Source organism: Cucumis sativus, chromosome 6 (assembly GCF_000004075.3).
Source record: "Cucumis sativus cultivar 9930 chromosome 6, Cucumber_9930_V3, whole genome shotgun sequence".
NCBI classification, from domain to species: domain Eukaryota; kingdom Viridiplantae; phylum Streptophyta; class Magnoliopsida; order Cucurbitales; family Cucurbitaceae; genus Cucumis; species Cucumis sativus.
In genome coordinates this window covers 11,555,090-11,577,835 of record NC_026660.2, presented here as the reverse complement: position 1 = coordinate 11,577,835, position 22,746 = coordinate 11,555,090, and the positions used below count along the sequence as shown (strand labels likewise).

The 22,746-nt window shown below is 33.2% G+C and overlaps 3 protein-coding genes across 4 annotated transcripts; 2 read left to right on the top strand and 1 right to left on the bottom strand.

The window, feature by feature from the left end:
- The first annotated feature begins 11 nt into the window (after positions 1-11).
- Positions 12-1,295, top strand: LOC101209621 (heat stress transcription factor A-4d). The gene is made up of 2 exons (XM_004143181.3): positions 12-355; positions 448-1,295. The coding sequence occupies exons 1-2, from the start codon at positions 137-139 to the stop codon at positions 1,129-1,131; spliced, it is 903 nt and encodes a 300-aa protein (XP_004143229.1). The 5' UTR covers positions 12-136; the 3' UTR covers positions 1,132-1,295.
- Positions 1,296-6,736: 5,441 nt separating this feature from the next.
- LOC101209866 (putative F-box/LRR-repeat protein At3g18150) lies at positions 6,737-10,071 on the top strand. The gene is made up of 4 exons (XM_004143182.3): positions 6,737-8,068; positions 8,857-9,036; positions 9,137-9,555; positions 9,828-10,071. Exons 1-3 carry the CDS (start codon positions 7,070-7,072, stop codon positions 9,494-9,496), a joined length of 1,539 nt encoding a protein of 512 aa, XP_004143230.1. The 5' UTR covers positions 6,737-7,069; the 3' UTR covers positions 9,497-9,555; positions 9,828-10,071.
- Positions 10,072-13,710: 3,639 nt separating this feature from the next.
- Positions 13,711-21,805, bottom strand: LOC101220594 (3-oxoacyl-[acyl-carrier-protein] synthase, mitochondrial). Of its 2 annotated transcripts, XM_004143142.3 has the most exons (14): positions 21,488-21,801; positions 20,970-21,199; positions 19,968-20,075; positions 19,816-19,887; positions 19,584-19,670; positions 17,878-18,029; positions 17,652-17,732; positions 17,485-17,518; positions 17,309-17,375; positions 17,116-17,192; positions 15,233-15,293; positions 15,035-15,117; positions 14,731-14,802; positions 13,711-14,076 (listed from the first exon to the last, which is right to left on the bottom strand). In XM_004143142.3, the coding sequence occupies exons 1-14, from the start codon at positions 21,630-21,632 to the stop codon at positions 13,912-13,914; spliced, it is 1,434 nt and encodes a 477-aa protein (XP_004143190.1). In that variant the 5' UTR covers positions 21,633-21,801; the 3' UTR covers positions 13,711-13,911. The 2 variants fall into 2 exon arrangements, with proteins under 2 accessions (XP_004143190.1, XP_031744133.1); XM_031888273.1 differs by lacking the exon at positions 13,711-14,076 and having other exon boundaries at positions 14,760-14,901; positions 21,488-21,805.
- Positions 21,806-22,746: the final 941 nt, after the last annotated feature.

Sequence of the window (22,746 nt, the reverse complement as noted above, 5' to 3'; positions counted from 1 at the left end):
ATATATTCACCCATTTCCATCCTTTTATCAGGACAAACCAAATCCTCATTCAAAATCCTCAATTTCCCTTTCCTTCAACATTTCGCTCTTTTCTTTCTACTTTCCCCTCTTTTATTCTATCCTCCATAGACAAACAATGGATGGCTCAGAGGGGAGTTCAACCGGTGCTCCGCCGCCATTTCTGACCAAAACATATGAAATGGTAGATGATCCGATGACTAATTCTATTGTATCGTGGAATCAAAGTGGTTTCAGCTTTGTGGTTTGGAACCCACCGGAATTCGCACAAGAATTGCTTCCAATTTATTTCAAACACAACAACTTTTCTAGTTTTGTTCGTCAATTGAACACTTACGTAAGTTCTTCAAACATCAAACCAGACCCCTGTTTTACTCTGCTTTTACTTAAAATCTTCAGAGCAAAATCTTGATTTCTCTGTTTTGATAGGGATTTAGGAAGATCGATCGAGAACAATGGGAATTCGCCAACGAGGGGTTTATAAGAGGAAAAACACATCTTCTAAAAAGCATTCATAGACGAAAACCAATCTACAGCCATAGCCAGAGCAGCCAAGGAAATGGAGGAGCTCCATTATCAGAACAAGAAAGACACGAACTGGAGCAAAAAATCAAAACTCTTTATCAAGAAAAGACCAATCTCCAATCCCAGCTACAGAAACACGAAAACGAAAAAGAACAAATTGGGCATCAAATTCAAAGAATCTGTGAGAAATTGTGGCGAATGGGGAATCAACAGAAGCAGCTAATTGGGATATTGGGAGCAGAGTTGGAGAAGAATGAGCACAGAAAAAAGAGGAAAATAGGGAAAGTGAATGAGTTCTTAGTTGAAGAATTGACAGAATTTGAGAAAGACAATTTGAAGAAGAAGAAGGTGAATGTTCCGCCATTGGAGCTGCTGGGGAAGCTGGAATTATCCTTGGGATTGTGTGAGGATTTGCTGAGTAATGTAGGTCAAGTTTTGAAGGAAGGGAAGGAAATGGAAGTGAAAAAGGAAGGGGAAATGAGAAGTGGAGTAAATGATGTGTTTTGGGAACATTTCTTAACAGAGATTCCAGGGTCCTCCAATGTAACTCAAGTTCATTTGGATAGAAGGAACAATGTTGTAAGGTAGCTTAGTTGTTTTGTAAATGATTCACTTTTTGTTTTTTGAATTAGAATTTTAGATTGGGAAATTGTCAATCATTAATATTTGATGCATTTCCGCGCGTTCGTGTCTATTTGATCGGTCAAAAGTATTTAATAGATATCAAATAGATTTCTAAACTTTCAATTCTACCGTGAAAATATTGACTTTCAATTTTATGTTTAATAACTAATAGAACATCTAATTATGCATCTTTAAGATTCATTAGGTTTTCTAAGTATCAAATATGTTAAAATCTATTCACAAAAATTTCAATTCTTAAAATTATTTGTGAAGACAGTAAATCTCTACAATAGTATGATATTGTCTATTCTTGGTATATCCCCTCATGATTTTAGTTTTGATCTCTACAATAGTATGATATTGTCTATTCTTGGTATATCCCCTCATGATTTTAGTTTTGATACCACTCCAAAAAGTCTGATACATAATTGTCCTTGCTTATATACTCATAAGCATGGTCATTCTCTTGTTTAAGGGATGTGAGACTTCGGTTGCATGTCCAACAACCATTCCCTCCAATAGGACCATTGAATCTTTCTTCAAATAATCACCAATTCGTCTAACTCTCATCTAGGTTAATTCCTTCTCACTAGAGCATACCCATATATCCAATAGCATTCACTAGGAAAACTTCAAACTCAACAAAAAAAACTACAAATAATAAATAAATCCACTATATGAAAAATTATTATAATCACACAAAATAATTCTCTTTTCCAACCTCAATTATAAAAGTATCCTCTTAAAGCTTTTGAATACACGTACCTTTTCTCATTCTCAAACTAGAGAATACAAAATGAATTTAATGACAGCTTCTACAATATCCATTGTCGTCAACTAAAATCATAATTCTCAACTTACTGAACTAACAACTAACTCTACCATAAAGAGTTACACTTGTATTTTACGATAATGCTGCCAGGTCGCAAGGGATGCAGGGGAATGTTGAAGATCCGAATTCCAAACCAGGTCCGAATCTTGGGCCTGGGGTGTCACAACACCATTTGAAATACCACATTTCAAGATTTTTTTCTTGTCGTCACATGTCAATAAAACCTTGTTGATATCTATCGTGCAACTTCCACTTACTTGGCTCACATGAAAGTTCTTCAACCATGAACATAACTTTCACCGCATAGCTTGCAGAACTATCAAGTTGATGCGTGTGTGCAATCATGTGGAGCTAACACCACATCCTCTATCATGGTAAAGTGGACATGCCACGAGGATGAATTTCATCTTCTTTAGAGAAAGACCTCTTTAAAACCCGATCCAAAGCCCTTTGACGAACATGCGCTATTTTTTATGTGCTCAGATTGTCCACATTTCCAGTAGTCTATTTTCTACTCAAAGAGTATCTTCTTTGAGCCTACTTGTGTAACCCAACTTGTATCAACACATCATTGACTTGCACTTGCCATAAACAAAAGTTGATCAAGAAGCTATGAACTTGGCTCTAATATCAGTTGTTTGAACAAACAAACCTTCACATATCTCCACAATAGTACAATATTGTTCCCATTGGATATAACCTCTCATGACTTTGCTTTTAGTACCACCCTAAAAGCCCTCGTATCGCTGAAAATAGTTATCCTTACTTATATACCCATGATCATTCAATTATCTAATTGATGTGAGACTTTGGTCACATTCTCAACATTATTTTGACTACAACAATAAAATTTGGTGCATATTTGAAACATAAAAATGAGTTTAATTGTGTACATTAAATTCGTTGTTTAAAAACTTTCAAATTGGATTGAAACTTATAATTAAAATGATGTTTTATATATACAAATTTAATTTGTATGAAGGTTAAATTTGAAGTTTCGAAAAATTGAATGAGTTATATTTTATTTTAGTCAAGCAAAAAGTGTTTCAATTTTTGTATTTAGTTGATATTATTTTGTATTTTGAAAAGTTACTAAGTCGTGGTTAGGCTATAAAGAATAACTTGGTTCTTCATTTGTAACATCTCAATCCAAATCGAAGAGTATTGGATTTTATATTCTAAAACTCGTACTTAGTAAATATAATTCATCGATCGTTATTAATAAAATGTTATTTTAGTAATTTCAATAAAGTGCTATTGATTATTAGTTTTGTCTTAATAACACATATCCTAAGTTGTTTGATGAGTCTTGAACTGTATGTAGAAAAATTATGGCTCACTTTGTATTTGATACGAACGCAATGATTCAACACGTTCGTGTAGTGACATGTAGTGAGGGTATCCTATGTAATGAGTTTGCATAAAACCGAACCATGAAATAGTAATCATTAGATATAACTTCGCTAACTAGTTAGGTTTTTATTTCATTAGGATAACCTATGTAACTTAATCTTAATCCTAAGTGTATTATGAACTTCTGTTCGCAAGGGACTGTCCTTTGATTTGTACGAGTGAGAGTGGCCAGATTGCCGACTTAATATGCTTATCATTTTGGGGACACGATTGAGTATTTAAGGACTAGAATAGTCTAGAAGTAATCTAGGGGTAAAATGGTAATTTGTCCCAGCTGACGAACACTTGTGTATACCCTTAAACATAGAAATATATCTATAGTGAAAAGAGTTCAACTGTGAATTTTTAGTGGAGTATATAGACATAGTTAACAAATATTGATTAATGTGGCTAATGAGTTTAGTCAATTAATCTCTTATCATTTTAACTTCTTATCTGTAGGTCCATTAGATCCCCTTCCTAGCTCTTAAAGGATACTGACTTTGGTTGTAATTTGAAATGTTTAAATTTACTATGGGAATGAATATAATATATAGATAAAGTATTTTAATTAGACTTAATTATATAAATTGTTTTTTTTATATGATTCAAAATTAATATATGGAAGAATTGAATAATTATATGAGTTTAATTATTAATTTAATCTGAACTAGATTCATATTAAAACTATAGGTTAAATTTTATTGTATATATGAGAAAAAATTATATATAAATATGATTCCAATATGAATTAAATTAAATATAAGATATTTAATATAATAATTAATTAATGGATTAGTTTAATGATATTTAATTAAATAAATATGATTTAAATAAAATGCTAATTAAATATGATTTAATTAATTTTTAATTTAAGGTTTAAGTTTTATTTATTAATATGGTGAGACGATAATTGCAACCTGCTTATACTCAAATGCATAGGGAATAATTGTTTTTAATTAGGATAACACTTATCAAAAGCGTACCTTAATTACATTTTGAATCACAATCGTTTTGAGGTTCTTTAAAAAGTTTTTGAATATTTCCATATCTAAGCCTTATTATAACATCTGACTTACATAAATGTTTTATATTAACGGACAGTAAATACTATTTTGTAGTTCTCAATATAAAACTATATGGTTAACATTGTTTCAAAATCCTATTTGTTATAGTATTTACTATCTTGCCACACTTTTTATTATTTTATGTTCATCATTTTTTTATTACTTACTACCATATTTACTATTTTCTTTCTCAAGCTAAAATAATTTACACCTCAAACATATACTATTATGACCAAAACTAAAATGATGTACATCCAAACACAACCTATTGTAGCCCAACCATAATAACCTAGAACTATATTAATCAACTCTTTGCCCTAAACGCTTCCCCAAGTGTATTGTTTGAGATAAATTGTTACTAGTTTGCTAGTATATTCAATTCATATATTCATTTCCTCTGTCACCTCACAATTAGGTTCATATATTCATTTCCTCTAACACCTCACATCTGGTTAATTATGTCAAGTTTAATTATATTTAGTGGATAACATTTCTTTGATCTTGTTAAAGCTATTATTTAATCTGTTATCATTAGCCTTTTCTCCCTCTGAAGCAAGTACATATATATTCATGGTTGGAGAAAGATAGGAGTGTTAAAAAAATAGTTGAAAACCGAATCAATTGATAAAAGAACCGCAATCGAAATCGGATACATGAAGTTCGATTCGATTTGCATTAAATTGAAACCGTTTTTTATACGATTTAAGATATTAAATCAATTCTAAAACTGAACCAAAACTGCTTTAAAAGAAAGTTAAATATATATGTAAGTAATTAAATATATAAGTATAAGTGTTTACAGTGCCGCTAGGGTTTCTCCATCATGCATCTTCATTCTTATCTCTCTCTCTCTTTCTCTCTTTCAGTCTCGGTCGATTCTGCTATCTAATATTACTTACATTATCCCCTTCTCTCTCTCCCTCATTTAATTTTGTTTCTAAATACTCAAATGGGTTTCATAAATTTAAGCCAAAAGTTTGTGGTTCGGCGTAATTTCAACTTTAAACTGAACCATGAACATCCCTAATGGGAGATATGAGATGAAGTGTGAATGATGTTTTTATTTTTGTGTCTAAGCATATATTTCGACTAGCATTGTCTTTGTTGATTCAACTTGAGCATGGAACCATATATATAGCTTAACATACAACAACTTCTCTTTCAAATTAAATAAACAACTTTAATAAGCTAACTAAACCAAATTATCTTCTAAGAATATCTACTAAATGTTTAGTGATTAAATAGACATAAACTTCATCATTTAAACACTTTAAAATTTTTAAATAATTAATGTTTCTTTTTAAAAGGAAAGTTTAGAATAGTAAAATTACTAAACTAATATTACATTAGATATTTTAAAAAAATAGCACATGGTAGATAAAAACCATAGGTAATGTTAATGGTAACATGTGTAGGACTAATAATGATGGATGAAGAATAGCATATAGAGTAAAATTTTGACATGGAATTTAAACAAATGTACCCATTTTAATATTTTATTATGTTTTACTTGGACACATGTATGGAAATAAAATTTAAATTGTCAAAATTTAGAGTTATGAAAATGAGTGAGAACCAAATATCAACTCTCACACAACATTAGAAGAACAATGGTTTTAGGTATGTTGACTATTTAAAGTACAACTATTTTGACTTATTTACATATTTATAATTTCCAAAAGATTTTTGTAAAATTCAAATCCTTTATTTGGCCCCACGCCGGCTGAAGATGCTGACTCAAAATATGGGTATGGGAACGCAGTTTACCAAACAATATATATATATATATGTATATGTATATGTTAAATTGAGAAATACTACATGGAAGGAAAAATATAAATTAATATAAGAGAACAGAATCATATGTTATAATTGAAGAGAAAAATAAACAAAATAACAAATATTATACCCATCTTAGTTTACGAGGATTTAGCTCAATATTTTATAAATATATGGAAGTTATTCTAAATAGGTTCATAATAAAAATTATGGAGCCGAGCCCAACTCCATTTGCTGTGGTTTGTATTATTTTGCTATTTTTTACTATTTCCTTTATAAATCTATCCTAATAAATATGTAATTTCGGATTTCCATATAAGAAAAATAATGTTTAAAGAAAAAAACAAAAATTATCTTTCTGGAAAAGAAAAAAGACGTAAAATAATACTACTTTGTTGAAGGAGAAAGAGAACGTTCGTACGGTTTCGTTTCGGTATTTGATATACTATGATTTCCATATATCATTCCCTTATACCGCCTGTTCCATTTGATATACTATTCTCATTGTGATCGTAATTCGATTATATTTCATCATTGGTTTTTCGCGGATTCATGTGATGAAGTGAATCTTCGAATTCATATTATGTACTACTCGTCTCCTCTTCTCTTTCCCTTTTCCATTGATTATTTGATTTGAGTTGTAATTTCATGGTGTTCTCAGCATTGTCGACTGCCGCTGCTCGCTACCCTTGCTTCAGTGATTTTCTTTTTCTACGTTGGTAACAAGTTTTAGTTCCAAGTATGTTAGTTGTTGTTTCGCAAGCAACTTCGAAGACGAATGTGATTTTAATTTTTTAGAGTTTAGCAATTCCGTAAAGTTTCTTGCCCAAAAATGATGCGTTGCTCAAAAAGAACAAGGACTGAAGAGGATCGAAATGATTGGATTAGTCAGCTTCCGGAATCTGTTCTTGTTGATATTCTTTCATATTTACCAACAAGGGATGCTGTAAAGATGGCATTGATTTCAAGATTCAGGAATCTTTGGACCTATATTCATCATCTTTCCTTTGATGAATGTGCATATCATGACCACAATATATATGATGGTGAAAATTATGATGGACCACACTATGATGAAAGGTTTCTAAATCTTATTCGTCATGTCTTGATACTTCATGAACGTACTATAATCGATGAGTTTCATCTCAAATTTGCTTTCAATTTGTTTAATGCTATTCATGATGATCAATATAATTCTGATGGGTACGCATCTAAAGAGAGACGAATGGCAAGTGAGCTTACTACATGGATTAAATTTTCTTTGAGGAAACAAGTTAAGGTTCTTGATATTGATTTATTAGGATGTGGTTTGTCAGAGCCAGAAGTAAATTATGAACTGCCTACTAGTATTTTAACTAATAAGTATCTAAAGGAGCTTAGTTTGACTGGCTGTGGAATCGAGGAAAAAGGGCGTATTCAGTTAACGTCGCTCTCTAAGCTCTCTCTCAAGGAAATAATGTTGAGTGATAAGATTATGGGCGAAATCCTTATAGGATGCCCGATGCTTGAAGAACTTTCTCTAGATGGATGTTGTGGTCTTCATAAGCTGAAGTTGACTACTTCTAACATCAAGAGGTTGAAGATTATTGTTGGATGGAGAAATGAGATGTCAAATTCAAGGTTGGAGATTAGCTGTCCTGGTCTCAAATCATTAGAACTGGCTGGAGCAATACATCTTGTACAGTTGAAGTATTCTGCTTCTATTTTCGACGCCTCCCTTTATTACAGCCGCACCTTCATGTGTGAACGCAGGATATATGAAAAAGTTCAAATGCTGCTGTGGAAACTAGCTGAAGTCAGTGTTTTCATACCATGCACATGGACAACTTTGGTAATTTTGTCTCTCTTCTATGCTGTGATTCGATTTAATCCTTTTGATTGTAACACTTCGTGTAGTAGGCCTCTTATGTTGGCCTGATATCACGATATGGGTTATCCCATAACTGATAAACATGCAGAAGAAGTATTTTTTTGGGGTTTGAACTATTTTTAAGTTTTGTACATCTGTGAATTATGGGCTAGCATACGTGGATTCAACTCAGCTAATCATATGAGACTATTGTTCGACTCTATAACATTACATTAAGTTAGACATAACTGTTGAACAAGAGAAGGTGATTTAAGCTAGTTGAAAGCACTTATAAAACTTTTCCTGGTCTAAAGTTGTATAATCCATGCTTTAAAGGATGTTTAGAGAAAATTTTTTGTCAGTGTTTCCTTTAGAAGTCCTTGAGTGCTCCACCTGAAAACACTACTCTCCAAAGTCATCAAACTCACCCAAACTAAACCATGCAATTTAGGATTCCAAGGTTTCCCCCCATCTGTGGTGTCAATGTAATGAGTTGTGACTAACCAAGATCATCTTGGTGGGATTACTTTCTATAGTATTTTCTTATTGTTTCTATGATGCGGGATGCATGGGGATTTTTAATATGCTTGCTCGATATCTATTATCTATTTTAACCTTCTTTAATAAACTATAATAAAGTTCTGGAATGCAGTCGGAATTTGTCAAATCAAAACGTCCCTCTTTACTTTGTTTTCATCAGCTAACCAGTTCCCAGTTTTTGTTTGATAATGTTTACTTATTTTTTAAAAAGATTATTTTGATGTCATCAGATCTTCACAATATGGGATTTGACATATGTCCCAATTCCTGTCGCTGGTTGGAAATCTGTAGAGTTCAGACTTCTTTTCACAAAGTGGCACATGCCTGGAATATGCAGCATTCTCAGGAATTCACATTGGTTGGAAACACTGACTTTCTACATTTACCCAGGATCATACTCAACATTCTTGGTACAAAACTATTTCACATCATTGCAAGCATTTGCTATTTTTATTTCTCAACTCTACCCTTGCGAACAATCTGGATTTTTTGTTTTCTGCAACTTTTCAGACTGAGGAAGCCAAGTGGATGGAGGCTTATGATTTTGATGGTAAGTCTTACTGGAAGTCACAGAATGGCGATTTCCGTGGCGGCCTTAGAAAGTACCTCAAGACCGTTAAGATATACGGATATGTAACGGAGCCATATGTATTGGAGCTTATTGAATTTCTATTGAAGAATGCCTTGGTCCTGGAAAAGATGGTCATTTCCACCAAGAAGACTCTCCAGCCCATTCACCAATATGAATTATTCAAAGACGCTGTTTTCGATCAGGAGGATCGATTCACTCCTAAGGAACTACTTCAGTTTTCTCAGAAATTGTTAACTCTTCCAAGGGCCTCCAAGTCCGCTGTAATTCAGTTCTGCTAATGTTTATATTGTACCGATAATCCCAAGATCAATTCTTGTGGTCTATGTTTGATCTCAATGTAAGTTATTTGTCTCCCATAATGCCAAATATTCTTCTTCTGCTAGTTCTTCAATTTTTATGATTCTTCTGCCCTTTGCCACTTTTAGTTCCCCTGAAAAAGAAAATCATTGGGAAAAATTTGCATTCTCATGTAGTCATGTGTCTAATGTTGGTAGTGTTCTTTTACTTTTTGATTGTATGGAGACAGGATAAGGCATTAAAACCATTGATTTCTTAAATTTATTGGCTTATGAGTTCTGATGGCTGTCTTTCAAACTTTCATCATTGCAGGTAGTTGAGAAATATGTAGTGGGAGGCTACTCTTCTTGAACTGCCTTTTGTAATGGAATCTTGGTAACTTCTCTTTATTTTTGTTTACGTAAGGAATGACCACCAACGTTTTATTTATTTATTTTGATAGCAGGGTTTTCTTTTTGACATTTTTTTGTTTTGAGTTTTCCTAGCAAAGCTACAGAATATTTATCAAGATATATGTGAATTAGTATATATGAGAGAGGGTCACAAGGTTCTCCAATCAAGTTCAGTTCTGTCTAAAATGTTAAACATAATAATAAAAGTTTAAAAATTGTGTCCTAGTCCCTAAATTTTCAAGACATACATCTTTTTAAAGGGAAATGGTATAAAATAGTAAAAAAAAAAAAAAAAAAAGCCATTTACACTTGATATGCAAATTGAGTGAAGTGAATTTTGTCGTAAATAATCTGTTTTTTTTTTCTTTTTAAGTTTTGAAAAAAAAAATCCTTTTTAAATTAAGTTAAAAAGGTGGTGGTATAATTTTGAAGAAAATGGTGCTTTGTTGTTGTTTGTTTGAAAAGGTCCTTCGTGATTTTAAAAGTTAACTGATAGTCACAAGAATATAATTTTTGCTGATGAGTGATCTATAAATAAAAAAGAAACAGAAACCAAAGAAAACAAAGTTGGTAAATTCTGGTACGTAAAACAAAATATCTAAATATTTACGATTTGGACAACAAAATCAAAAAACGTAGGAAGCCGATCATTTTTTTTTAAATACTTCATGTTTGCCTTTCCTTTCCATCTTTTTTCTTCCGCAATTTTACTTTTCCTTTTCGTTAGGAGTGTTTTCGGTTCGGTTTCAAGCTAAAACCGCATTAAACTGCAAAATGCAAAAAAAATCTCATACGAAACTGAAACTGCATATGTTGTTCAGTTTAAATTACATAGAATCTTAGGCCATCAAAGTATCGAGTTTGATAAAATTTATTTTTTTTGCTCTCTTTTCTCTCCCAGTGGCTTCTTGTTGGCCCGTCTCTTAATATTTGTTCAGAGTATTATTGGTAGAAATCTTCGTAGCAGATTTATTATTTTATTATTATCAGAAGATTTGAGAAATTTATTATTTTATCAAAAGGTTTGAAGCCATTATTTTATTAAAAAAATATATTTAATATAAAAGATATTCTTTTAATTAGAAGTTTATCAAAATATTATCTTTTAAAGAAAGATTTGGTGGTTTAAGATTTAATGTTCCCTTCTTAGTATCTTGGGTTCCTATATATTTCATGTTCTTTGGCATTTCGGGTGAGCACGAAAAATTGAAGGATGATTTGTATCCATGTGAAGCAATTGAACAAACAAGTAAATAATTCAAATTGCTTGGAATCAATGGTTGTTTTTCTCTTTCGAAAAAAAATCTTTCAGCTCAATCAAGAAGATCAAGCTTCATTATGATGAAGAAGCATCGAACCTTAATCAGATGATTGATGAAAAACTTGATTAAGGGGGAGATCTTCACCGACAACAACTTAATCAGTTGTTTGATTAGATGTATACATGATTGGGGTTATCTATGTTATCTTTCAAATAGACTATGATTGATTTAAGATAGAATCACTCAAATACTGGATGAAAAATGTGTGTTTTGTTCTCTGTACTTAAAATCATAAGAATTTGTTCCGTATACTTATAATCATAAGAATTTATTCTCTGTACTTATAATCATAAGAATGTAATTATGATTCACATCTTAAATAAATAAAATTTCTAATCTCGGGTCAACAACCTCTCAGACGTAAATGTTGTGTCATCGAACTGGGTTAACAAATATCTTGTGTTTCTACTTTCTTTACTTACTACATCGTTTGTCATATCTTGTTTTATCTTCATCTCAACGTGATTTAGTTTAGCATGTGCAAATATACAACAACTGCAATGACATTATATTCTAATCAAACACTTACCTATTCATGATTGTTTGAATAGAAAACTAATGGAAAAAAATGAACAAGCTTAATGGATACTTAGAGGAAATATGGAATGGGTATTGTTATTAGCACCTATTAACAAGAAATATGAAAGAAAACTGAAATAATTGAACTAGTCATTGAATTCAACAAGAGCCGCACTTTATCATCAAGTAGATTCAAACACAAATTTAGGGAAAGCCTATTTTTGATCAAGTTTCGGTTATAACTTAAATACGGTTGATTACTAACTTGAATCTTAATAATATTTCTTACCTCACGGAGAGCTCTCAAGACTTAGGCTGAATTTGTCGAACTGGGTTAACAAAGTCTTATGTGTTATTTGTTCTTTCTATTTCTTTAGCTATTCACTCAGTTACTTCATTCTTCATCGTGTTGAATGTCGATTGGGGGTTGGGATCGTTGTTGCATATGATGCATTTGTATCACATACTTCTTCATTGGCGCTCTCAACCTGGGAGATAACTACATTGCTTTCTACCATCTTTTTTGTTCGATTGACACAATGACCTATCTTTCCACAGTTGTGACATTCATTCTTCTCTTTATGTGTCATGTTGCCGATTATGTTTACTAGCTCCCTCAACTTGAGAGGGTTTTGGAGTCTCTTCATCTCCTTTTAATCCTGCTTTCTTTTGAAATTTTGAATGACATTTTCTTTGTCCAATAAAGAGCGTTTTTTCATTGTTCCTCTTTATTGTGACCTTCGACATTTGCTTAGCCAATGCTTCTTGGTTGACAAGCATATTTTCTAAGTCAATCAAAGAAGGTTGGACTGCCCAAACATGAATTGCAACAATAAAGCTTTTATATTCAATTTTAAGGTCCTGGATAATAATTCTTTCTCATTCTTGATTCTGAAATAGCTAAAGTAGAATCTAAATAAGAGATTTCACAACATAGAGTTTTTACCTTGGTAAAGTATTGGTTGATAGTCATCTCCCTTTGAGCAATTGATGGGAGCTTGTTCTCTAAAAAAGGCAATCTTGCACCATTCTTTTTTTAGAAAAGTGAGGTGCATGTGTCATATGCTTCATTTGGCGTCTCCATAGTACTAATGTACTCCAACATTTCTTCATCAACTGTGTCTCCATACTAATGTACTCCAACATTTCTTCATCAACTGTAGTTCTAATTGCAAACATGATTTTATCTGCCTTTATATTACATTTCTTGAAAGCAATAACATTCTCAGGTGGTTTAACTTCAATGCCTCCTACGACATGCCACAAGTCTTGACCTTAGAGATATGACTTTATGCATGTGGACCATGTTTTATAATTATGAGTGTTAAGCTTCTAGATTCCTCTAACAACTTGAACGACTCCCATCAATGATGAATAATGCACTTCAAATTAGTTGTGTCATAGACAACAAGCTTCACAGTCCCAAATTGTACTCGATTTTCAAGAGCTCCAACATTGCAATCTAAGCAACTTGGGCTCTTATACCACCTGTTGAAGAAATTGGTACAAAAGAAACACTCACTTGAAAGGAAGAAACGAAAATTTATAAACACTTGACATTTTGGAGAGAACACATTTTTACTCTCAAAACACCCATGCAAAGTCCCTCTCTCTCTCTTTTGCTTTCTTTCTTCCTCTCTTTATTTGTTTTGCTTGCTTGATTTAAGCATGAAATTCTTGAAGTCCAAATAAAGAAGAGCTCTCTAGAATTCCAACATGCTACATATTTCATAGCTTATCAAGGTTGAATTTCTTAACCTAAATAAATTCTAGGATATTTCTAATTTTATTTTTTTGAGATTGTTATTTACATCCATCACCATAATTCTAGAAAAATCTAATTTATATATTTAGCATATTGTAAATACTTCAAATACTTTCTAGAATAGTTAATATTGTCCTCTACTCTAATACCTTCATCCCACATTTCCCAGAAAAAATCAATATCTCCGGTTATGAACGGAAAGGGAAAAAAAAGGGTATTCTTTACTTAAATTAATAATAATACACAATGTCCTTTTCTCATATGTAGCCTATCATCATCTCTTTGCCGCAAAAATAATAAATTGACTCAAATTTTGTGTAAGATAAGAGTCTCCACAATAAATTTTCTTGCACAAACAAGAACCGTTGGGGTAGAAGCTATACAGCAATCAATCTGTTCTATGCAACAGAAGCGAAAAGTAGGGATGCATTTGTTCCTCCAAAGCCAAAAGAATTCGATAAAGCTACTCGAATCGGTATCTGTCTCGACGAGGTTAAAGGCATGAAATTCTCATCAAATATGGGATCTGGTTCCCTGAGATTAAGAGAGGGTGGTGCCACTCCCTGCAATGAAACAACACAACAGCTATTAGTCATGATTCCAATGTCTCGAAGGGATACAACCATTTGTTTAGTTCATGGTAAAAAGTGATGCTAATCCATGAGCTCTTGCAACTGTAGATGTCAGGAAAAGCAACTGCTCGAGAGACTACAATAAGCAATAAATTTAAGACAATGTAAACTTCCTTGTTTGTAAAATTGTCCTGCTAGTCCAGAAAGTGGAGGTAAAGAACTTCTATAACTAAACTTCTATAACTTGGTCCATATGTTTAACCAAAATTAAATGAACATTCTTCAAAATAGCAAAATAAATTAAAATATTTACAAGTTATTGCAAAATTTTGGATTCTAACAATAATAACCACTGATAGACTTCTATCACCATCTAACGATGCCACCACTGATAGAAGCATATGAGTACTCAGTTATCTATGTCAATGTCTATTACTGATAGAATCAAAATCTTTTGCTGTATGTTTTGTAAATGTTGTAAATATTGTCAAATTTGCTATTTTTTAACATTCCCTTAATTTAAAATAGTAACTAAGCCGGAGGTCCAGGGTTTGAACTCTGATAATGACAAGTCGAGAAGTGTTAAGTATTTTATATAAACGATATCCTGGGGATTGTAAAATTGAAAGAGCCAATCTTGCTTACAGTTTGTATGGCTAAAACAGAAAAAATTGCCTCAACAGCACCAGCAGCTCCAAGAAGATGACCAATTGCACCCTGAAATTTGATTTTCATTCATGCATATCAATGATCAGTCTCTTAAGAAAAGCTCCAAACTCTGTGGTTTTTAATTATTTCAACACTTTTAGTACGCGCCTACTCCAGCAATTGGAAACATGCGGACATCCAGAAAATATCATAGTGCAATTAGACTAGCAACAAAATGTAAAATAACCCAAGATATGACATCTATTGTCTTTCAAAATGAAAAACATTAATCATAAATTACCTTAGTGGAGGAAAAAGTCAAAGCACCCGATAGAGCATGGTCAGTGAAAACAGATTTTATAGCGGTTGCTTCCACTGCATCACCTAAATACAAGACCCGGAAAGATCAATTACATGTATGTACATTTACACAACATTAGCACATTTCTATAGTTCGAAAATCACACCTAAGAAATTTGTCAAAGGTTGAAAATTTTACCCAAGGGTGTAGATGTAGCATGTGCATTTAGGTAATCCACTTGGCAGGGATGAAATCCAGACTGCAATTCAACAAAGTAAAAAAGAAACAGCACGTAATGTTATAAATTCATGTCACACCAAAGTGATCTTCAAGTTAATCCTTACCAGAGTGTTTTCAGTGTAAATTTTGACATCAAATCCGCATGCATAAGCTTATGATTGACCGTTTGTATTAAGTAAAGAGATTTTAAGATTGCACTCACTAACATATTCAGTTAAGAGATTCTATAAGATGCCATTTGAAGATTATATTTATATCATGCCAGAGCGTACTCTATAAGATATGCTGCAATTTTAATATAGGAAATGGTGATAATACTAATTCCTAAAGGTTTGTCGGGTACCAGATTGTGCTCTCCAATTGAGGTATCCTAGACTCTAGCACTGAAGCCAAAGAAATGCAATGTCAAGAAAGACAATGCTGGAAATTTGAATATAGGACAGCACTGTTTAGATACAGAACAAAAGAATGGATCTCCAGGAGAGTTGAATAAAACATATTTTTATAAGAAGTAATGAAGATAGGATCTGGAAACTACATTGGGCAACTTTAACAGGAGACATTTCTTCAACTACCTACTTATAAGGAGTTGAGAACAACAACCTGGCTACTATAATTTCCAATGTAATCTGGAAAAGCAAAGAGCCTAAAACAATTAATTTTTAAGTGTGATCTCTATGCTACGGAGAAGTCAACATAGTGACGGAATTCAGAAATCCACTCATACATAAAAAAAACTCCATGTTAGCTTGTGTTTCCTATGCAGGGAAGACGGTGAAACTGTGGATCATACTTTCTTAAACTGCTGAAAAATTTCAACCTTCAGTGGTACTTTCCTCATACTATCCAAAAGCCTTGGTAGTCAGGTGTCAAAAGAGAAGCCAATTCTGCCGACTCTGGAAACTTTTGAGGGAGGGTCAATGTGTTCTTGTCAAAATGGGGCCCTCTTAGAAATAATTTTGCTGTTATCTTTTTTTTTTGTTATTTATGCATATTAAACCATCAATTCACCCAAAAGCTTAACCTAGTGGTTGAAGGCTATTATATATCATTAACACCCTTCACTTGTGGGCTTGAAATATTTGAAAAGCCCAACAAGTGGAAATCAATTTTAATTGGAGAGGAAATAACAACGCAGAGACTTGAACACAAAACCTCCCTAAACCACCTGCTTGATAGACCACCGACTATAATGCAATATAGCAAAAGGAAAAAAAGTGAAGTGGCACGTGCGCAGAAGGACGAAAGTGGAGGAAGTGGAAACCACCTTGGTGGAGACCACAGTTAGTTACATGAGGAGTGCGTTAAAAGGATAGGAGAAAGGAAGAGAGGGGTGGTTATTTGGTTCTGGAACGGTGGGTGCTAGTTTCCTGGGGAACAGGGAAAGCAGATGTGATCAGTTAACTTTGTGGTTTCAGCAGATTTACTTTCTGTTCTGTTGAATTACTCTTCTGGTTTTGTGGATTGTACTTCGTAATTTTCTGTGTTAAGATAGGTTTGCACTGTGTTTAGACTGTTTATTGCTGTTCCATTGTAAATGTTTGGGTGTTTTATGAATACATAAGAACACATTGCCTAGTGTTCTATCACTGCTCTGATACCATATTAAACCACAAATTCACCCAAAAACTTAAGCTAGTGGTTGAAGGCAATTTAATTATACATCACTAACAACACAAATTATGGAGCTTTTATGGAATCTCCTAGTTAATGGTGAGGATACTTGGCCTGCCCCAGTAGCCGGTTGTTGCTTATCAAAAGTAAATAAATAAGATAGGAGAAAAATAGTTCCTAGACTAATATTTAACAAATTAGTTAAAAGCCACTGTTAATTCTTTAACCTGTTTTAAGGCACGTGTCATGGCTAGGGCTGCACCTCTTCCACTGGCGTGTGGTTGAGTAATGTGATGAGCATCACCTAAAAATCATCATTATTTTTTAATCTATACAAAACTTGAAGATAATGCCCCTAGAAAGAGCTAAAAATAGTCCTCAAAATCAGTGCATTTAAATTTTTTTTAAAAGGTATAAAACCTGAAGTCCCATAGCCTCGAACTTCGGCATATATTCTAGCTCCACGCTTCAACGCATGATCAAGTTCCTGTATAAGAAAAAGAGAACTGAACCTAATAGCAAAGCTAACTCAATCAACCAACTGAATAAAGAACTGAAAAACAGAACAATGCGTCATTAAGCAGTATCCAACTGACCTCCAGCACCATTACACCACAACCTTCCCCTATGCTGAGAATGTGGATCACAGTGGGGGGCGGCATAAGTGAGAATAAGAGAAGTTAATAAAATGTAAAATAAAAATAAATTAAATGAGAATAAGAGAAGATAATAAAATGTAAAATGAAAATAAACGTGTACGCACACAAACCCATCTCGACCACTGTCAAAAGGACGAGAAGCTTCTGATGGATTTGAATTGTACTTTGTAGACAAAGCCCTTGACCTGAAAATAACAGACTTAATAACATATGATTAGAACTCAAACATACAGTCACATTAAGTAAAACATAGTTTACTTTAGAAAAAAAAAGTAATACATAGTTTAGACTTTAGTTGAAAGGCAGAATAATATTTCATATTTTTATCACCTGCAAAATCCGGCTATTGATAAAGCGTCAATGCTGGACTCTGTGCCTCCAGCCACCATAACGTCAGAATCTCCAAACTGAATCATCCGAACAGCATCACCGATAGAGTGCGCTCCAGTTGCACAAGCTGTTACTGCAGCATGGTTTGGACCCTATTCACAAACTACAGCTATAATAAAAGATATTCTTAAGAAGTTCCGTAAACTATATTAATTAAAAGGCTTGATATATTAAAATTGAGCAGACAAACAGAGAAATAAATGAGCACCTAATAATAATACTTTTTTTTTTAAATGGATCAAGCCTCTTTATTAATAATAATAAAAGAGACTAATGCTCAAAGTACAAGAGTAATATACTAAGAGCAAAGAAGGAAAAAGACAGAATACCAAACAAATTAAACAAAGATGAACCCAGACAAAACATATGGAAAAACGACCAACAAACGATCACAAAGTAGAAACAACGAAAGAACCAAAGCAACAAAGAGCTGAGACACTAGTGAAGATCTTAATACAAAGAAAATAAACACTTTGATGAAAAGCGCCCACTTCAGACTGAAATTTTGAATACTACAGCTTCAATTTGAAAGGAGAAGTAGTAAAATCAAGTTTTGCTTCGCAAGAGGGCAAGAAAACCTAAGAACAATTATAAGGGATCAAAATGTCTCTTCAACCATAGAAGCCATGCAGCCGATGTTAGGTTGTTGCACTTGTATGAGATTAATGCTCCTTTATTTATTTCCATATTTTCTTTACATTGCGCCGTTCTTGATCTTTTATCCCGCTTTACAAGGCCTTATAGCATTTTATTTCAGTAGTATATTGCTATCATGCTACTGCATAATTGCCAAGGAACTGAATGAAGATCCGAACCAGTCATCATGACCCAAAAGCATCTTGGGTTATAAGCAAGATCAACCTAAGTTTCCCGTTTGCATTATAAGCATCTTGTATTCTAAACTAAATTGAACCATCTGACAGAGCCTACTAGCAAGTAAGTGATAGAACCCCAATAATTCTCAACAGAAGTCTTTATTGCTATTCAGAAAATTTTCCAAATACCGGAAACTAACTCTCATTTTATAGAGAATGTTAACACACTGAGGAAAGTAATTTCTAACAGAACAACTCAAGGCCCAAAACAAATTAAGGTCCAAAAAATAACAATTAACAAACCCAACTGAGCTTACAAGTTCATGATGTAGAACATCCTCCTTTCTTGATGTTTCTTTAAGTTCTTTAGCTAATTCTTGAGTATCTTGAATTACCATTCTTGTATTTTAGGATTAGTTATTCTTTAGTTAAAACTTGTGTATCTTGAGTTACTAATCTTGTATCTTGAGTTAGTTATAAATAAACTAATTCAACTCCAAGTTAGTTCTACTAACTAACTTCTAACAACTCTTGTAAACTTCCAGCCTATAAAAAGGCTTCTCCTCTCATTAATAAATCATCATCAAAAGTATTATTCATAAAAATTCCTAAGCTTTGCAATTACTGCATCAGTTCACCCCTAATCTCAGTGCACCAAAATTTGAAACAGATTCGTGCTCATTAAATAATAGTGAATAGCCATAAAATTCTCTCCAAAATTGTTAGACACAGAAGCATCGTGAATTTAAGTACACCATAACTGTCATGAACCTGATCAAGTTCATATATAGCATAGAGAATTCTTGATAATGCTAGAATCTATTTATGCACCTGAAATCCATATTTCATGCTCACATGACCAGAGGCCATGTTGATTAATATCCGCGGAATGAAAAATGGACTAAGGCGGCGTAGTTTCTGCAACAAAAAAGAAAAATATTTAAGTTAATTCTTTCTGAAACCCAGCTATAAATTTCAATTTCATATCCAAACCCCATAATGAGAGGGACAAGAGACATGTTGTCTTTGTCAGATATGAGGTACAAGAAGCTCATAAACTAACCTTATCACAGATTAGTTGTGCTGCATCTAACACATCACTGATGCTTCCAATTCCACCACCAACAGAGACTCCCTGGCATTTTCAAGTTAAACATTGATGTGTTCCTAAATAATTAAAAGAAAAATGTTCTGTCAAAATAGAAAAAATCATACTGTTTTTTCCTTCTGTTCCTGCAAAGATGGCACCCAATTTGCGTCTTTTAAGGCTTCATCAGCAGCACATAATGCATAGCCTATAAACCTTGAAATTGAACGATGCTCCTGGAAATTTTAATAATCTGTAACACGATTAATTAAAATCGATTTTCCAGCATTGATGTCCTAAATACTTAGAAAATTAAGAGTACAGCTAAGAACGTTACAAGAATTTAGCAAGTACAAAGATGAAGAAGAAGAAGAAGAAGAAGAAGAAGAAAGTGTTCTGCTACTCATATCTCAAAGGTCGTTAAAATCCTACAAAGCACAATAAGAAAATGGAACTTCCATCGAAAGCCCAAAACTATATCAACTCAACAAGACCACTTTTATTAACAGTGGATTTAAAGAAGAAACAATTTCATTGATTGATGAAATAAAAGAGTAAGACTCCAAACGCCTAATAGTGTGTTACAATAAATATCTCCAATTGGAAATTAAAAAGGACATATGCTATAAAGAACAAGGGGGTGCTTTGTTTATTAATCAGTAAATTTACTTCATCCGCAAGGAATTCCATTTTTTATACACCATCATCAATCAGTTACACCAGTTGGGATGGTATATCTTAGAAGCAAAAATGTTTGGTCACTACATTATTTATGTACACAAATCAACCTATGGCACACTATGCTGCTGATCTCTCTCCATATGCAACTGATCTCTCTCCATATGCACCAATCACTATCAGAGATGTTCACCAAAACTCTCTCTCAGAACTACATAGTTAATTTTCTCACTAATTCAAGTACCATACTGAATCAGCAGATCTCTGGGATTAATGAAAAATAGAAAGAGTTATGTTCTAAGAAACCTTCCTGCAGACTAGACCACTTCCATCAATCCTATGCCCATGGTGAAGTATATAATCTAACAAAATTCAAGCCATAAAATATGTAACAATCAACGGAAATATGTTCAAAGAAAAGCCGGATATCAGTAAGGAATATCCTTTATAACCTTAGAATTAAGCCACAATTCTTCGTTAAATTCACCAGGCTCTGTACCACAAGGGACAACTGCAGCTACTTTCGATGTCAATTGATCATAAGTGAGCAACTGGGTTTCTGAATCAAAAGCATTCATTTGGAGATCTTCTTGGGATAATTTTCTAATCCCACATTCCCCATCAATAAGACGCTTCCAAGTAGATTTCACACCACAACCAAGTGGAGTCACCATTCCTAAACCTAATATGGAATGTAAAAAAAATGTAAGACATAGTAACTATGTGCATATACGTGAACAAAGACTACAACCTACGATAAATATAAGGGGAAATTTGATTACGCTGCAGATTAGATAATAAATGACAGCAAGAAAAAACTATTAGATATCAAGATACAAGGAGTACGTTTTCATTTTCTAAAGAAATGGGGGTGTTAATCAAGCTCGACTACAGTGGAAGCTACAAATTTGCTTTAAAAAATTTTATAAGCGTGCTTGGTGTATTATAAATTGAATCACGAAAGTATTACCAGTAACGACGACTCTTCGAGCTTGAACAACAGGAGGAGGGTCCAAAGCTTCAGTAGCCGAAAATGAAGAAGAAGAAGAAGAAACATGGCGAACGAAACGGTAACGAGAATTGGCAAATAAGATGCGGACAGAAGGAAATACCATGGTGCTTGATTAAGAACGTCAATGTGGATTGGAGAATAACAGATGAAGAGAGCAACAGTTTCAGAGATTGAACATGAAACTTCGGAGGAACGAACTATGCAAAGATAGTAGAGACCGGCGGCACTGCCAATGCACCACTTCAATTCTTCCTTTTTCTCTTTCTTTTTACTTTTAAAAGTTTATCTTTTATTTTAAGTACACAAAATTTATATTTTTCATTACGAGGATGAACTTTAATAAACTTCTATGATAGACTAAACCTCTTACTTCTACAAGTTTCTACTAGATTGTTATGCAAGATTGATTACTAGTATTTAGTTAAAATTTAACTTGTTTATTATAAAATCTCGACCAGATTATAATTGTCACATTCTGATAATCAACTTTGACCACTACTTTCACACATCCAACTCCAACGATCGGTGTCGAGCTTGGCAACCACCTTCGATTACAAACTCCGACGACTACCTCCAACGACAAACTCTAACGACTACCTTTGACAATCATCTTTGCATGACCAACTTCGACGACCAAATTTGGGCTCTAGTAACCACCTCCAATAACAAACTTAATGAAAATCAGCATCGATCTCCACCTTCGCTTGACCAATTCTAGGCTTCGACAACAAGCTCTCTTGGCACCAACTCCAAAATCATTTTCATGCAAACCAACATCTGCCTCCAACAACCACCCACAACTACAAACTTTGTCGAAAATTACTTTTGATAATCAACTTCGGACTCCAACAACTACCTTTAGATAAACTTCAACGAAAATCACCTTTGATAATCAATTTCAACGACAACCACCTCTAACAATCAATACCAACATTCACTTAGACAACCAAGAATGACAAAGGCCACCTCTAACGATCACATTTAGCGGTCAACTCCACAATCATCTTGAGCCAACTAACTCAAATCACCAACTTTGTTGTTCAAACTCCAATAACTAACACAACCAATAACATACTATAAAAAGAAAAAGCTTGACTTGCAAAAGTGCTTTTAAATACAAAATTATTAGTCTATAGTCTTTAATAGTCATCTTTTATAGTGATTTGATACTGAGAAGTTGTTGAAATATGATCGGATCAATCTTATAGGTCTGGTTG

Excerpts from the sequence above, each read along its gene's own strand:
- LOC101220594 (XM_004143142.3), bottom strand. The coding sequence starts at position 21,632 with ATGGTATTTCCTTCTGTCCGCATCTTATTTGCCAATTCTCGTTACCGT. Across the intron at positions 19,671-19,815 it reads CACAACTAATCTGTGATAAG|AAACTACGCCGCCTTAGTCC; the intron begins GTTAGTTTATGA and ends TTTTTGTTGCAG. Across the intron at positions 18,030-19,583 it reads GCATGAAATATGGATTTCAG|GGTCCAAACCATGCTGCAGT; the intron begins GTGCATAAATAG and ends GTTTGTGAATAG.
- LOC101209621 (XM_004143181.3), top strand. The coding sequence starts at position 137 with ATGGATGGCTCAGAGGGGAGTTCAACCGGTGCTCCGCCGCCATTTCTG. Across the intron at positions 356-447 it reads TTCGTCAATTGAACACTTAC|GGATTTAGGAAGATCGATCG; the intron begins GTAAGTTCTTCA and ends CTGTTTTGATAG.
- LOC101209866 (XM_004143182.3), top strand. The coding sequence starts at position 7,070 with ATGATGCGTTGCTCAAAAAGAACAAGGACTGAAGAGGATCGAAATGAT. Across the intron at positions 8,069-8,856 it reads CATGCACATGGACAACTTTG|ATCTTCACAATATGGGATTT; the intron begins GTAATTTTGTCT and ends TGATGTCATCAG. Across the intron at positions 9,037-9,136 it reads GATCATACTCAACATTCTTG|ACTGAGGAAGCCAAGTGGAT; the intron begins GTACAAAACTAT and ends GCAACTTTTCAG.